Raw genomic sequence first — 18,210 nt, 5'->3', positions numbered from 1 at the left:
CTGCACAAAATGGTAAATCATTAAACAACTGAAGACATAATTTCTACACATTTACCACTTATAAATGATGGACTGATTATAAACTTAAATAATTTAACTGCTGCAAAACACATAAATGCAAATAATGACTTCAAACATGTTAAAGAAAAAAATATCAATATTTATTTCCAGTATAAACATGTGTATTCATGTACTGTACAATACATGGGGACAATCGTATTGGTTCAGTCACAGAACTGCCCTGGTTTATCATGCCTCATATTTTACACAGACAGATTGCATCTTTAAAAACTGTTTACAGCACAATACAAAACAGCGATTCAACCAGAGTCTGAAGCTGTAACATAATGCAAGATGCATTGTCAAAAAAAATCCCTGAAAATTTCCTCACTGAGGTAACGATTTAATCAGTCACTCCGCGCTCCTTCTGTCCCTTTTACAACTCTAGGGCTGGACTTTAACTCGAGCCGACTCTGACCCCAGTGTGACTGTCTGAGTCTTACCATATATTTTATTGTTCCCAACCTTTGAAACTTGAAAAATTAATTTAATTGGGAACTATGATTAACTAAACGTTTTTATAATAGCAACAATTGGAAAAGTTGTGTTTGAGTCTACATTAAAAGTGCACAATGTAACTTTGCTATACCTACAATGTTCCACACTATGGCATATGGCCAATCCATCTCCATGGAAACAAGCAGGTGACACCACCAGGCCAAGTTACAGGTCAGATCTGTGATGATTTCATAATGTAATAAATGCCAGCTTGATAAGTTAAATGCCATACTGTGGAAAATTCAAGGTGAACAATTACATCTCTATGGAGACAAGCAGGTGGTGGTAAATAGTATCATAAATATCTAGTTTCTCGCTGTGTTAGTTAACGCCCAGCCCTGAACTCAACATGGATCTTCCGTGTGAAACATTCTTACCAAAGTGTAGCTACAAGTTTAAGGACACAGAAACTCTCCGTTCCCGTGATCGGGCAAATTTACAAACAGAGAAAATGATTGCATTTCTCTTTAGTTATTACAAAGACACAAAACACCGGAAAGCAACTTGAGACGGGGCCACTTCTTCGCCAGTACAAAAATGCTGACCCTCGATCGGACGCTGGGACCGACCAAGACACCAGCGTTTTATTGTAAGATGTCGATATGGATTCTGATGTGGTGTAGTCCGTTCAAGCTATGGATTATTATTATTTCTCCGTCTCAGGTGCTATAAAAGGAGAGGAACTTTTGCATATAAAGTCATAACATGTATAATAGATATATATTCAAAAGGCCACAGGAATAGCATAGAGCACGTTATACCCAAACAAGACCAAAACATCTGTATTCCTCTATACTGTGGTAGAGTCTGAGGTGTGTGCACAAAGAGAGAAGATTTTCACGGAATAACACATATTTAACGTTTAATTCAAAATATATATGTAATAGTAGTGTTATTGCTCTGTCTAGAATGTTCCACAGCCTGACATTATTCTATCTATCTCCGTGGAGACACTATGAGGCCAAGATACAGGTCAGGTCTGTGGCGAGGCAAGCGCACTCGAGGTGAGAACACTGGCAATTTAGTAGGAAGAAATAGAGAGAGATGTTTAATGCCATACTGTGGAACATTCCAGGCAAAGTAATAAAACCTCCATGGAACCTCTACCTGAAAAGTTACATGAGCATCTATAAGTAAATTAACTTCTACCCAAACGTTTACTACTCCGAGCAGCAAATTATAATAAAATTACAATATTGTGAATTTTTTACACATAATGTTTTGTTTAGATGTTGAAACTGGATTTAAGTTAATGCTCCGACTAGATTCGTTGTTTAGTTTTCCCATTCCTAAATTATTAGGTATAGTGCCAAGTAAGTGCTAGTTTGTAGATGATTTTATTTTTTAATTATTTAACTCTTATGTATCCAGGAAGGTCGACTGTGAGCTAATTCTCACTCACGTCAACGATCTGGTCAAGAATGGTTCACTCTTTTGTCATTTCAAACTAAATTTTGATCACACAATGGTGATAAACACAATACAATTACATCATAGTTTATTTTATATTTCCATGTCGTCTTGACTTTTACTGGATCAAGATCAAGACCGTATACTCAAATTATTCCGGAATTCTCCAATTTCCAATGATTTTTTTCACCACAGAATTGATTCTTGTTCAAATTTGTATTTTATTTAGTTTTTGTACTAGTTTTAGCATAGATTTTTGTGCTAAAACATGGTTTGTATAGCATATTTTTTAATATGCTGTTTTCTGAGACAGTATTATGTGCGCATCATAAAACTTCCGTGGAGGAAAAATACTTTGAAGCCGATGATTTATTGTAAAACAGATTTCAACATATAATTCTCTACTTCCTGGACACACCTCGCACTCTTGTGTGAGTCAGTGGCATGCTTTGACTCAGCTCCTTGGACAAGTCCCACAAACCATTAAGAGCCTTTTTACTCATCCCAAACATTTGTACAAAAACAAAAAAAGAGTAATCTAAAAAAATCTACAAAAGAATTCTGCGTAAAAGTTGGGATATATTGCAGAGTAACAAAGCTGACCTCGTGTGACCCGTGATCTGATTCAACGAACATTTTACATTTTACAAGTTTATAATTGAACAGTCAACAGTTAGAAAGGTTAGAAGGTCAACTATGACCAACATAACTCCAGTTTGTTCCCTTGAAAATCACAAGTCAGGGTTTCTTTTTGCCCCACTCGAAACACATGTGGGAACACTTGAGAATAACTACACTTTTCAAAGGCTTAATAAAGCATGAACAACGACTTCATTCATAATCAACAAACTGTTTATAAAGAATGGATTTACTAATAAGTATTTCATAAACTTGAATCATCATTAAATCCTTAAACTATTTGTTCATGGATTAAGTCTTTGTCCGTGCTTTATTAACATGTATTAAGGTGTAGTTATTATAGTGGCGTCTTTTATTTTTATTTATTTTATTTTTTTGTGAATAGTTTGGTTGGTTGCTAAAATAACTTACAAAAAGCGGAAACATATTTGTAATTGGGGGGGAGGGCTCAGGAGGATACTACGTCTAGAATCAGAGCGTGAAATTGCAAGATAGTGTCAACATGACAAACCACAGCCACAAGGGGTCAGTAGAGGAATGATTGATAATGATGATTTAACGTCGTAAAGGCCATAGTTGCCAAAATAATCCACTAGGAGCGTTAGATTTAGTGCGAAATCATGGATGCTGTTGAAAGCATTTACCCCAGAACTGTCGCTGTAACATTGCAAGATGGGGACAATCTCGGGATCGCCAATCAAGAAAAGGATTTGTTGCACGGAATCTTCTGCATTGTAAGGTATAATAAGGGCTTTGTGGCTTCTTTTATTACGCTTTTTGTTTTTACTTTGTTTCAGTGCTACTACTTAATGTACTACTACCACAACGAATTAAGTGCTGCAAATGTGTGATTGTTGTTCTGTAGTACAATATTTAACCGCAAATTAGTCAAACTTTTCTTTTTATTATCTAAAATACTGATTAATTTCAAAGTGCTAGAACGGGGTTTTGGCCTCACGATGTGCTAAAAAACAAAAAGCTTTTCTCATCCATCTTTTTCCACTCGATTTAGATGTTGGCCGACCATTTTACATGTACTAAAAAGCACACGGGACCTTGGCATGCTCAGGTATACAAAATATGATAGATCTCTTTACTATTAGCTCTAGAATAAAGTATATAAATATTTCATTTTCAATATATATCTATGTTTAATACCCAAGGCTTAAGGGTGATCAACTCAATTTTCTTGGACAGAGTTTGGGGATTCATTTAATTTGAAAAAAATATATAATAAAGTAGATTAAGGTTTTTGGCCAAAGCAGTGAAGAAATAAGGAGCAATAAGTGCAGTTAGTGAGCGAGACCAGTCCCAGTTGAAACAATTTACACAAAAAGGGTAAAAATAGTTTTTTAAAAAGGGAAGAAAATACACCATAAAACTAATGTTGCCTGATAACCATCTACATAGTATTTAAGCTAAATTTAGTATGGCCAGGCTAATTGGGCAAAAATTGTATCTAGTTTACAATTTCCTTGGCAAGAAGTTTTGCGTTCAAGCTATAAAGAGTATATAATTTAGTGAAAGCCGTGTGTTGACAATAAAGAGCTGGTGATGAGGAACAGTCTGATGTTGGGCAACAGTCACATGACAGGAAGAAGGAAGCAGGAACTGGGCGAGCTGCTTTGGCAACACTTTAAAATGACTACACACTTCTGCGTGTTGGGTAAGAGTCATAGTAATGATTCACTCCTTACATATAATACAAAACTTACAGTGTATGTTGGATTGCTAGTCTTGACCAACAATGCGCTCAAATAACCAACTCCAGCCACCAGGAGGCAGTGAAGAAACAAATGTGTGTTTTGTTTTTTCACTTTCTAAACAACTTACTTAACTGATACAAGCTCTAACCTCAGATCTAAATGTTTAAAACCAATTTCTGTACATTATATTTGAGATATAAACATTGTCTTGAGTTTTCAATTGGTATGCTAACGCAAATGGATTAAACATACAACATTTCTACCTACATTTTAAGAGCCTTTACTTGTTTTTTTCCATATAGTTGTAATATGTTGTTGTTGGAGTCAAAATGAGACCACTGAGTGTGTTCTGCTTCTACTTCTAGAGCGTTTTATTCTCTGAAAAGTAGACAGTATGCCGTTAGCATGCTAGTTGTTGTTAGCTTAATTGTGACGGCAAAACTCACTCTGGCCTCAGAAAGCTGTGAAAAGCACTAATAAACTAATTGTGGTGACTAATTTGGAGTTAGGTATGTGAGCGATACGACTACAGTTTAAAATTAACTTTTTCCACGTTTTTGAGGCAGTAAAAATCAGGTACAGCGTCTTTAATCATCATTCTATGTCAAACTGTGTGTTAGTCGATGCTTAGTTCAATGGCAATACATATGGCATTCCTTCCTGTATTTAACTATCATTCTTGGTCAGTGATATGTTCTACAGCGTTTAACATTATTCAGTGGTGTATAGTAATGCTAAAATGTTAAAACAAATTCTGTACTATCAATTTGACCCATTCCAAGATAGGGCCTTTATCTTGCAAGAAGTGTCACCAATTATATCAAATATGTGAAATATATAGCATTTCTACTCATCATTCTTGGTCAGTGACACGTTTAAAGCTTTAACCTGTACTTGGCAGTGTAAAGTAATGCTAAAGTGTTACCAAAGTTAGCCTATCGTGTAAATTTGGCCGCCGGAGCTGTAATGACTAATCCTATCAGCACATCCCCTCAGTGGCTTGTTCCTGCTCCCGCCCCACCGCCGAGTGCAGCTGTCCGGGCACGTCACGGCCTGGGACTGGCCTCTGCTCCACTCCCCTCAAACGCCTCTTTATCTGCCGCTTCAAGTGCCAACAAGTCAATGGCACTGTGCAAACCGCATTAGGTCATATAAACTGTAGTACTAAGCTGAAATGGGGGGGAAATTCTACCTTTTCTACTGTCGGGATTTTGGGACTTGCCACAGTCCTCAAGTCGTACAATCGAAAGCAATGATTAATGCTTTTTGGAGAAAGCTTCTATGTGTATATACTATCTAGTTATATATAAGATTTGTGTGTAAATACGCAAAAGTTACAAAAATGCATAAAGACATACTGGTTAAGGACTGCTACAGTATGCACGACCAGTACATACGGTACAAACATACATACATTGTTAACGAGACTGAATTCCTTGGTTTTTAAAAACTCCCTAAGAGTGACGTTTCCATTTAGAGTAAAATCCTGGATTCTCCGCTTGGCACCAGTCAAATTTATACAAGAAAACACAATTACGTCCATTAAAAGCTGTGCAGTGCTGATCCCATGTTCCTGTATATAAAGCTTTGCAATGTCTCCAATGGCCTCTGGTCAATTGTTAGTTATTGTAGTCAACTTAGAGTGGGTCGAAAATGTGACCATAACCTTTAGCATCTCTCTCTCTCGGTTAAAAATCTTCTTCTTAACTTGGCATTTGACACCATCGTCTCCCATCAATGGAGCTTTCTGATGCTAGCCTCTTAGCCGTTAAAGCTACAAGAAGCCAAAACATTCATCAAAACTGCCTCGCATACCTCCAAAGGCAGCCATTCTGTGTAATAAACACCGATAAAGCCATACGCTTGTTTCAGACGGCGCGATTTGGTCGGTTTTCATGTGGACTCCAGCGTGTCCAGTTGAAACACGTTGTGGTTCGTCGGCGTGGTGAAGAAGAGCTGGTCGTGGGGCGGAGTCGACGCGTGGTTGTCGCAAGGACTGTTCAGGCCCAGAGTCCGTTCGAAGTCCAAGAGCTGGCCCATGAAGTTGAAATTCGGGGAGATGTTGGACTTCTTGCGCTTGACGAAGTCGTAGGCGTCGTTGAGCGAGAGGTTGAGCTTCTGCATCAGGTAGGCCACGGTGACGGTGACGGAGCGGCTGATCCCGGCCAAACAGTGCACCAGGATGCCGCACTTTTTGGAGCGAGCCTCGTCTGCAGCACGGCAAAGAAGAGGAACACAAAAAGACGAGATGTTAGAGGTATATCAGACAACTTCCAATGGCTAAAGAACATTTCTTACATCTTTAAAGACTCATGCAGGGATGTCAAGATAATTAAGTTAATTGATAATCGTGATTATTTAGGTCTCAATATAATCGGAAAGGCTATATAAATTGTAATTGGGACATTTTTAGAAGAAAGATGTGCTAATTTATCATTTCATTTACAGAAAAGTGATATTTTTTTTGACTGGAATTAGGTATTTTTTGGTTCAATTAAAAGAAAGAAGCAAAATTACCGGTAAGTCCTTTCTGCTCAGCCTTTCCTCAAAAAAGTAAATTAAATATGCTTTTTAATGTTGCCGTTTATGTCAAATTAACCATTTCAGAAAGTTTAATTCCATTAAGCAGGTGACATATTGAGGAGCGGTAAAAGGAAAGAAAACTTGAAATCGTGACATCCCTAGTTACGGTTATTGTGAGAAGAAACATCCCAAAAGTGAAAACCTTATTTTTGTTTCATTTCCAGTGTCTAATACATCAACCGTCCTCAAGTGTGTGACGAGCTTTATGAAATAAAACGTTCCGAAAAACAAAAGCATCGTGAAATAAACAAACAGATATAAAGCATGGACTAAATAATTGAAATGGCCAGACAACCATCATTGTAGAACAACCAAAAAAGCTTGACATTCCTACAACATAGCAACCTTTTGACTTTAATTTCAGTCCAATTGACACACAATAATGATCATATGTATAAAACGCTCAAGAATACAACATCATAGTACCTTCTATGTGGTCTTACATTAGTTATGACAGTAGATAGTTCTAAAACGATTCAGAACGATCATTGTTTTTCCAGTTTATGTGATTTATTTGCGTTTATATATTGCTTTAATATTGATTAGTATCTGGCTTTTTCGATGCTTTTGACAGCTGGATTCCACCCACAAAACCTCCATCTTGGTAACCTCAAGCCTCTCTTTTCAAACAATTATGAATCCAGTGAATTCCCTGTATGCGCAGTATTGACCAACTTCAACAGGAATAGGGTTGAAGTGTGATTCCTCAATGACAACCTTTGACTCCCATGATGTTTACCCTCTTTAAGAATGGCGCTGGTTTCCTCCTGCTCTCACTCGGCAGCAGAAATCCTTGAATAAAACACATGCATTATTTACGGCGCAGCTCTCCACAGCCGCGGCCTTCGCATGCGCCTCACTACAGAGCATCAGAGAGCAGGCTTAAGTGCTTCTTTCATCCTTATCTCTCTCTGCTCGCCTTCCTCTCTCCATCTCTCCTCACTCCTGACTCCTCTGGCTTTTTTACACCAGCGCTGTCGTGATACTAACAATTCTCGGGCTGGAGTCGACCGTTTTTTTAGAGGATTTAAAAATACAGAGAAGTTGTAAACCGCATCTTCGTTGCAGAAAAGGCAGATCGAACTCCCAAAACTCCAATTAACTGCATGTACGGCTGGGTGGCGAGATGGCAAAAAAATTAGTCCCAATGTATTATTATTTTTTTAATGATATTGATCGATGTCGGTTTTTGATTTGATTATATTTTGTCTTTTCAAAAACAAAATTAAAATATTTTCAGTATTGATTTCTTAAACGTACAGTAAATAAGGCAGACTTTAAAGCGAATAGCCCAGTTTCTTCGTCCAAAAGACAAATGTTTACTCCAAACCACATACTTTTAATGACGCGCTCGATAAAAAACACGGTATACCGAATATACCGATAATTGAAAATGACACATGACTGAATCTTGATCTCGATTCAAATTCGATGAATTGTCCAGTCCTAACTCCATGTTTTCTTCTTTTGGCAAAATTGACCAAGAAACCATTGACTGATTTATCGACTAAAGGACTAAAGGACTAAAGGACTAAAGGACTAAAGGACTGCAGCCCCAAACATCTCAAACTTCATTGATAGTAAGAAAAATGCTCAATATCTGATAGCACAATGATCATAAAAAATGATTTTAGACAATCAAAAGTACTTTTTCAACAAAATGATGATAGTTTCTTATATATATTACCATTGTCTTACCGTTGTCTTACTAGGACTACAGAAAGTATTGGCTAGTATCTGAGTGTCTGGGTTCAAAGTGTGTCTCAGTTTGTGGCGTAGTTCTCCTGCTCTCTCTCCTCTCCCCCTCTCCTTGTCCTCCCCCTGCTCTCTCTCCTCTCCCCCTCTCCTTGTTCTCCCCCTGCTCTCTCTCCTCTCCCCCTCTCCTTGTTCTCCCCCTGCTCTCTCTCCTCTCCCCCTCTCCTTGTCCTCCCTCTGCTCTCTCTCCTCTCCCCCTCTCCTTGTTCTACCCCTGCTCTCTCTCCTCTCCCCCTCTCCTTGTTCTCCCCCTGCTCTCTCTCCTCTCCCCCTCTCCTTGTCCTCCCTCTGCTCTCTCTCCTCTCCCCCTCTCCTTGTTCTCCCCCTGCTCTCTCTCCTCTCCCCCTCTCCTTGTTCTCCCCCTGCTCTCTCTCCTCTCCCCCTCTCCTTGTCCTCCCTCTGCTCTCTCTCCTCTCCCCCTCTCCTTGTCCTCCCTCTGCTCTCTCTCCTCTCCCCCTCTCCTTGTTCTCCCTCTGCTCTCTCTCCTCTCCCCCTCTCCTTGTCCTCCCTCTGCTCTCTCTCCTCTCCCCCTCTCCTTGTCCTCCCTCTGCTCTCTCTCCTCTCCCCCTCTCCTTGTCCTCCCTCTGCTCTCTCTTCTCTCCCCCTCTCCTTGTCCTCCCTCTGCTCTCTCTCCTCTCCCCCTCTCCTTGTTCTCCCCCTGCTCTCTCTCCTCTCCCCCTCTCCTTGTTCTACCCCTGCTCTCTCTCCTCTCCCCCTCTCCTTGTCCTCCCCCTGCTCTCTCTCCTCTCCCCCTCTCCTTGTTCTCCCCCTGCTCTCTCTCCTCTCCCCCTCTCCTTGTTCTCCCCCTGCTCTCTCTCCTCTCCCCCTCTCCTTGTTCTCCCCCTGCTCTCTCTCCTCTCCCCCTCTCCTTGTTCTCCCCCTGCTCTCTCTCCTCTCCCCCTCTCCTTGTTCTCCCCCTGCTCTCTCTCCTCTCCCCCTCTCCTTGTTCTCCCCCTGCTCTCTCTCCTCTCCCCCTCTCCTTGTTCTCCCCCTGCTCTCTCTCCTCTCCCCCTCTCCTTGTTCTCCCCCTGCTCTCTCTCCTCTCCCCCTCTCCTTGTTCTCCCCCTGCTCTCTCTCCTCTCCCCCTCTCCTTGTTCTCCCCCTGCTCTCTCTCCTCTCCCCCTCTCCTTGTTCTCCCCCTGCTCTCTCTCCTCTCCCCCTCTCCTTGTTCTCCCCCTGCTCTCTCTCCTCTCCCCCTCTCCTTGTTCTCCCCCTGCTCTCTCTCCTCTCCCCCTCTCCTTGTTCTCCCCCTGCTCTCTCTCCTCTCCCCCTCTCCTTGTCCTCCCTCTGCTCTCTCTCCTCTCCCCCTCTCCTTGTTCTCCCCCTGCTCTCTCTCCTCTCCCCCTCTCCTTGTTCTCCCCCTGCTCTCTCTCCTCTCCCCCTCTCCTTGTCCTCCCTCTGCTCTCTCTCCTCTCCCCCTCTCCTTGTTCTCCCCCTGCTCTCTCTCCTCTCCCCCTCTCCTTGTTCTCCCCCTGCTCTCTCTCCTCTCCCCCTCTCCTTGTTCTCCCCCTGCTCTCTCTCCTCTCTTTCTTGGAGTGAATAGATTGAATTGAAATTTTCCTCCTAAAATAGTCACAATTATGAGTTTTTAGTGACCTGAATAATCCTAATGATCGATTAACCACTTTAACTAACTAACTAGCTATCAGGACATAAAGCGCGGCTCAAAACAGACAACAGATTTTCGAGCTTGCAACAACGTCGGCCTCTCAGGCATTTGTATCTGATTAAACGGCTCACTTCCTGTTTCACTAACGAGCCCGGCAGAAGAAGTATTGATCTAATCGTGTGGCTGGATCTGAAACGCTTTAACTCTCATCGTCTCGTCTTTGATTGTTGCATTTTGTGTAGGAGCGTCACAAAAGCAAAGAGACATAGGTCACAACAGAATCAGGTCATGTATTTTAATAGTGCAGTGTTTTATAGATAACAGCAAAGTCATTATAGCAGCAAGGAATACTCTGTAGGATTGATATGAGTGTGTTTAATTTAGCACGGCCGGTATTTTCTTGCAAAACTATGGTTCATTTGGGGTTTTCTCGCCTTGCCAAATGTAAATCTACAAATGAGCAGTAAAACTACAAGTTACTGAGCTAAATATGAAATAGACTTGATTAGGTTGGATGCTCTGCCTAAATACAGTGTTACTTAAAGGTGCACAGTGTAACTTTTCAGGGATGTCAAGATGATTTGGTTTATCGTTGTCATTGTAAAAGAAATATTAGCATTAACTTTGTCATTCAGAAAGTTTGATTTCATAAAGTTGAATTTTGTTCTTTAAACATTGGGAATTAAAAAAAAGGATTTCACTTGTAATCTTAGAGGTGTTTGTTACAGTGCCATTAATTGCCATTAATATTAATTGATAATATTAATCATCATAAAATCATGATGTTTATTATATTTATTATCACCGTTGCGTTGCACCTTATCGCCGAAGATAGTTCCTAGTTCACTGACAATGGCAATAAACCTTTTTCTGATTCTGATTATAGCAATATTAAACATCCCTACCTGGAATGTTCCACACTGTGGCATTAAAGTTATTGTTATTGCTACAAAATACCTGTAACTTGGCCTGATAGCATCACCTGCATATCGCCATGGAGATAGTAGGTAAATTTAAAACCTTAACACGAGACATTCCAGACAAAGCAAATAACCTTTCCAAGGAGACAGGCTGAAAAGTTACATAGTGCAGCATTAAACAAAGTCTAAAGGTCCCATATCAGACTTATTGCTGTATTAAAGGACAAATACGATGCATTATTTGTATTTTTATTGGCCTTTAAACTTGCTCTTGAGAACCTTTACTTTGGCATTTCATGTTCAAGAACAAAAAATAAAATGTTTTTACAGAAAACAATATTAGGAGCCTTGGGAAACGCCACAGTAACTTAGATTTTGTCTTTGTTATTGGCTGCAGAGGGAATTACACACAGTTTAAGCTGGCCTGGTTACTGGCCCTACTTCCTGGTTTAAGCACCGAGCTGCAAGGGTCGTGATTTGACGGCAGAAATGCTCCGAACGAGTTTATTCTGTTTTATTCTTTTAAATGTCCTTTTAACGTACTGTAAATACTATTGTAACTTATTGACAATATTCTTATTTTTGTCTTATCTATGGAACTTGTGTCTGTATCTGTGTCCCTAATAAATATGAAATAAATACATCTCAGAGCCAAGTCACAGATTGAGAAAACATCGATTATTGAGATTATTGAGATTTCCTGTTTTTGATGCTCAGAGGAAGTAAAAATGCAACTCCAGGTATGTTTTTTGATGAGGGAACAACGCTACAACATGGTTAAAAGCTCAGAAAAGTCAAAAGTTTGCATAATATGTGTCTTGATGCATCCAAAGCCTTGTGTAAACAAAACAAAAAAACATGCACGGTATACTTGTACTCACCGATGAATGAAATGGCCTCTGGAAAGAACTGTGACAGATTCTGGCTCCAGTGGTCAGAGATGGGGATCTGCTTGTACTTAAAGTCTCCTTCGTGTTCAAACATGTTGGGCAGATTTGGCGTCACATTGAGGATGTACTTGATGTTATATTTACTGAGCACGTCCAGGTTGGTGGAGTCTTTGGCACAGCCCAGGTACAAATAGGGCAGGATTTGAACCGGGAACGCTGGCTGGTTGCTTGGCAAAGGACTGCCCTCCGATTCGGTGGCGCTGCCCGGCTCTCGGTCCGACTCTCCGTCCGAACAGTCCGAGCTGATCCGCAGACCGCCCAGACCCAGCACCGAGGCCGGGGGAGAGCTGCTGGGGCACGAGCAGTCCAGGTTGGTCTCGCAGTGCTCCGGATACTCCGACTGGAACTTGTTGAAGCCACCTACGAAGCAAACGTATGAATGAAGACTTAAACAAAACATACACAAATGCATCATGAATATGAAGTACGCTTGGTACCAAACTATAGTGCATTGGTGGTTTATTAAGCCTCATAATATAGTCATAATCGTGAAAAGAAAGCTGAAAAGCATTAGAGTTATGTTCTTAGTTTAAGACAGGGTAGGATAAATATGTTAAAGATTAAATAACAAACCAAATTCTTTGTGAAATGTGCTTAAGGCATTCATGTGTTTTGCATAATATCTCTCTTCTTGTTTTAAATGACTTGCTTGGAATAAATAAACAAAATAAAATATGTAATGACTATAGTTCTGCATTATTACACACCGTATTTTTAAATGTTTAACTTAGAGAAGCCAATGCAGTTGTTCCCCTCCAATTATTAACACAGATTTATAACCACGACTTCTAAAGAAAAGTAAAGAAAATACTGAGTTGCACTTAATGTAAGATTAAAAAAAAAGTGTAATAGTTTGTACTAATTATTACTCTAGTCTTTTTTGCATGTAGCCTTATAATTTGAATTAGTCGCTCCTGTGTGAAGCACCCTCTGTTGTAAATGTGCTATACAAAAAAATAAAATAATGAATGAATAAATGAAAACACTTTCCTTCAATGAGTATGTGGCAGAAAAGCAAACCTGTAGTATTGTTGTTTGAGGTATTATTATGGCCGTATGTAAATCTATTATCCTAAACCACTGCATTACCTGCTGCCATAAACTGAACACATAAGAACTAATAGCTTATACATTAATGTATTAATCATCATTGCTCCATTACATAATGTGTCTGGAGGGAGCTGTTCTACCTGTTTCCAACTGGTTTCATTCAGACTTACAATGGCACAACAATATAGATACTTCTGTCTTTCTTTCTTTTTTAAGTCTAGAGCAAAACAATGAGCAACAGTGTGATTTTGTGATGCCAATGAATGTAATAATACTCCAGGTTGTTTTCAGACTATAAAGGAGAAACACAACGCCAACCACGCGTTCTCCTTCAAACTAAAAGTGAAATTGTGCATTTAAAAGATGTGCTTTTGTGTGTGGATTTCGCGTGGTGTCATTATAATCTTTTCAGGCCGGACAGATGTGGCTCCATTGAGAAATAGACAGACAAACGCTGCTTCTCTCTGTGTGTTTTTGTGAATGACAGACCGCGCTGCTGCTGCTGCTTGCGCTTTTCCCATGACATTTTAGCTCATATCCGAAGATTATAAGCCACATAAACCGAACCAAAACAAGCACACACAAACTCATTTCTGTGGCTCCCCTGTCGTGCATTTTAAGCCGCGGATAATGTAGTTTAGCTTTCACCCGAGCGTCGTTCATTCAAGAAAAACGGCGAGTTTCCTTCAGGAGAACACAACATGGCGGAGCGAAATTGTAGCGTTTTCCTCATATTTTAAGCAATTTTTCTCATATTTTCGAACGTATCAAAACGTGACACGGTATTATCAACCCCCGACTTTGTTTGAACATGCTTTCAACACATACACTAACGTTATTAGACGCGTAGTTGTGTAAAAAGTCAAAGTTTATCGCGACAACAAAGCTTTAGCAGTTAGCTCACAAGCTAATATGCTAACACGAACAAAACAGTGTAATGACACCATAACAACATGGGATATCTTGCTCTTTTTCCCCCCTTTTTTGTGCCAATTTTATGGTATGTACAGAATTATTTAATACACACAAAATGTCTTTAAATGTTGTCATTTTGCCTCATAACATCCGGTTTTGATGTTTAATTGAGAACTAAAATGTAAATGAGTCACTCCACCAACGTCTTAAAACAGGAGTAGAGGAGGCAACATTAAGTGACTTTTGATGCAGTCCACGCATAAACTTAAACTGCATTACAAACACTCAAGAACCTGAAATATCAAAAGAATGGACAGTTTTAAAAAGGATAAAAATGACTTCAATCTCTTAGTTAAATCTAAGAACATGTGATGCAATGCAGTCTGTTCTTCAGTGCACGATTCTGTTTTGGTTTTTTTTCTCCCTAAGATTTAGCTAGAATCGCCTTAAATTTTGGGGGATATTTTATAATAATAACAATACTATTACCATAACCAGTCAACCTACCCTATAATAGCATCCAGGTGCAGTGCTTCCCATTCATAGAAAAGACTATGGTGTTCCCCCAGAGTCTAAAACTCTCCCCAAAATCACAAACCTGCTTGAATTCAAAGTGTTATGAAGTCAAACTATGCTGGAAATATCCATTGCCATTTTCCTGAGGGTTTGGAAGTAGATTTGACTGGATATTACTGAACCACATGACCTTATCCTGTCATTTAAAACAAGAAAACGTTAAAAAAAATAGTGTATTAGGACTATATTTGACATTATGAATGTCTTTGTAGCCGCCTATGTTTAACGACAACCTGGACATTAACATCACAAAATCACACTTTGTTGTATCATCATTAACTTTGGAAAAGGTTGATTAAGTATGCATGGGTTTCAAAATGATTGGGCAAAAGTCATCAAAATGTTGCTTATAAACAGGAAGATGAAAGACATATATACTCCAAATGTACGAGTATTTATTATTGAGATGAAATCAAAGAATGGAGGCTAAAGTGACTTGGAACACAATGTGATTTCAAAGGAGAAACTGGGATTAACCTCAAAATATAACTATAAAAGATCAAGGTGGTTCTGGCAAATGAAAACCATTCAGACACATGCAAGTCATATCAGATCCTGCGTTGAAGGCATTTACAATTGTATTTTATATCATTTGCTTTATTTATGAAACGATTGATAGACTTTTTTTGCATTTTTATGACAAAAAAATCAAGTTTTGTATGTTTTACTCTGCAAACAACACTTTTTAGCTATAGATTTATAACCAAATGTTTCAGACTTCCTATAAGTGATCTGTTCTTCTGTATCTACCTCTGTATCTACCTGCGTTGCACCAATGAAATTTCCCCATGTGGGACAATAAAGGAATATCTTATCTTATCTTATCTTACCCTTAATTATACTATACTGTTAACCTCCAACTATTTTGAAGGTAGAAAAGAGTATTTTTGACATTTCCACCCTGGAAATTCCTTAAATATTGAAGATGTGTTTTTGTTGTCTACTTCATTCAACCTCCATTCTTAAATATTGCACATAGGATTTCAGAAAAGTCTATTATTGCACACTTACCCTCCAGATAAAAAGCTTTACATCCATCGTCCCGCAGTTTGTGCAGCAGCAGCCCCAGGACGGAGCTCCCGAGCCCGGACTCCTGCCGCTCGGACGCCGCCTCGTCGTACAGCACCACCACGTCCGTCTTGCAGCGCTTGACGAATTTCTCCTTGTCCTCGTTGTTGGGGATGATGGAGCGCATGGGTAAGTTGCCCTTCTTCAGCCGGCGGAGCATCAGGCCCGGTATGGCCAAGTTGATCGCCGTCTCGACGTGCGAGGACTCGTACAGCTCGTGCGCCCTGCAGTCCAAGAGGAGCAGCGATGTGGCCCCGTTCTCCAGCTCCTCCTGCAGCCACTCCGCGCTCTTACTCGACATGATCATCACACAGCCGCCCCGCACATTGTCACATTTCATCGGGTCGATCAGTCGGTCCCTTTGCGTGACATTTCAAACAATAAAATAGAAAAAAAACAAAACACACACACAGAAAAAGAGACGCGAATAGTGGAACCAAAGCGCCGCGCGGTAACTTCCCTTCTTCTTCTTCTTCTTCTTCTTCTTCTTCTTCTTTTTCTTCTTTTTCTTCTTTTTCTTCTTTTTCTTCTTCTTCTTTTTCTTCTTTTTCTTCTTTTTCTTCTTTTTCTTCTTTTTCTTCTTCTGCTTCTTCTTCTTCTTCAGTCCGGAGCAGATTTCACAGCTCTATTTGCGTCTCCAACGTGCTCGAGTTCATGCCAATTTCGCTGAATAGAAACGTGAAAACTTGCACGGTTGAGTGTGCCAGCTTCTCCTCCCGATCCCCAGCACCAGCTCCAGCAGCAGCGCTAGTCATTCCAGTGCGTCGGCATCCGTTTTACGCGCCGCGGAGATCGACGGGTTAGCACACCGCGTACGCTGCTGCTGCCCCGGGGAAACGCGGGCGAGTGTCGTTGTCTGGAAAGCCCATGGTTGTCGTGCGCGGTGAGGCGTGCGGGTCCGTGCTGCGCCTCCGTGTTGTCATCACACCACTGGCCGCGCCGGGGACGAGGCAGCGCAGGCTTGTCATTGAGGAAAGGGCGGAGCGAGCGCGGTTAAAGGCGCAGCGCCGACAGGAGCACGCGGTCCATTCACCGAGGCTCGCGCCGCCTTCACCTATGGCCGCGCGGACGCCATTCACCCAACACGCCTAAAGACGCATGTGCCGACTTTTAAGAATGACATCGGCTACAATAGTTAAGAATGGAGCGTTATAGAAGCGCGGAGTCCTGGCAGAGCCGCGGGCACTGGCCTGTGCGCGACTGTGTAACAATATTGGCTTATAAATAACCCACATCGCAGGAATGTGTGCTTGATGTGGAAGAAAGATGTGAAATGAGGTCCGTTTTGTAACCAGTTTAGTTGAACTGTTGGCTGCCAATGTGCAAGGCCGATGTGTTTACATGCACCTTAATCGGATTATTATCTGATTTCTGGACCTCCAAGATTATTTCAATGTAACGCAAACCACACAATCTAAAATCGGAGGGACCATGATCAGAAAGAAAACAGGTGTTTTTGTTGTTTACATATCACTTTAATAATCTTGGGGAAAAAAGAAAAGAAAAAAAGAATAATAATATTGAGTGTTTATGCAACCACAGCCAGTGTTAGCTATGTGTAAGTCACATGAAGGTCAGAGTATAAATGAGTTATAACAGAAATATAATTGTTTTCTTGTTACATACATTGATGATGATAAGTAAGCTATATGCATTGGGATCATTTGGCACAATAAATGCCTATAATAAATACATAATCAACCAAACAAACCATAGACATTTTCTGTAACATGAGCTATAACTGTTTGTCTATCACTGTGACCACCTGTCCCTCTTCTGATGGTCCTGTAGAGGCCATTTCGGGTCCTACGTCCCTCGTCCCGCTCATGTAGAGAATGTCACACTTTTTCATTAATTTCTTGCAAATAAATCCAGCCTGTTTGGTTGTCAGACTTTCAGGGTTGTAATATATTGAAAATCATATGCTGTTATTGCAGTTATTATCTTTGCGCTTACATTTCCAGAGTTTGTCCCATCACATTCAACAACAATCCAACCACCACCTCTACAATTTGAGGTGGTCACCTTAATCACTTATTACTTACTTACTTACTTATTATTAGCTCTGCACGCTTTAACTTTCTTTTTTACTTAAACTAATAAAGGACAGACTTTATCTTACTCACCGTCTGTGTCATCTTTTTCTCCTATGTAAAACACCAGCATAGTAAAAACCAATGTGGTGTGAATGCAGACATAAAACCACTCTTTTGGAAACACAGAGTGATGCAGATTGTGGTTAAATGACATTATGAGCGTGGGTTAAGTGTGAGGCTGCCCAGAGCAGTAGCCGTAGATTTGTAACATCGGTCAGGTTTATTTTAAGCAGAGCCCGAGTAAGCATTTTTTGCACTATTGTTGCCACAGCTCAGCAGTTCATAGGTCTATTTTATTGAGTGAAAGCTAGTTTTATGTCAATTTATTCACTGTTATCATCGTCGTTACACAACCCATCATTTTACATTGATAAG

General features: G+C 40.3%; 1 protein-coding gene across 1 annotated transcript; it reads right to left on the bottom strand.

Annotated features, from left to right (window-relative positions):
• Positions 1-139: 139 nt before the first annotated feature.
• On the bottom strand, positions 140-16,659 carry LOC140361353 (dual specificity protein phosphatase 7-like). The gene is made up of 3 exons (XM_072447067.1): positions 15,683-16,659; positions 12,062-12,490; positions 140-6,523 (listed from the first exon to the last, which is right to left on the bottom strand). The coding sequence occupies exons 1-3, from the start codon at positions 16,077-16,079 to the stop codon at positions 6,207-6,209; spliced, it is 1,143 nt and encodes a 380-aa protein (XP_072303168.1). The 5' UTR covers positions 16,080-16,659; the 3' UTR covers positions 140-6,206.
• Between the last annotated feature and the right edge of the window lie 1,551 nt (positions 16,660-18,210).

Source organism: Eucyclogobius newberryi, unplaced genomic scaffold (genome assembly GCF_026437365.1).
Source record: "Eucyclogobius newberryi isolate DKJ021-1_F unplaced genomic scaffold, fEucNew1.0.hap1 SCAF_157, whole genome shotgun sequence".
NCBI lineage: Eukaryota > Metazoa > Chordata > Actinopteri > Gobiiformes > Gobiidae > Eucyclogobius > Eucyclogobius newberryi.
Note: the sequence above shows the minus strand (reverse complement) of the source record. Positions and strands in the feature narration are given on the sequence as shown.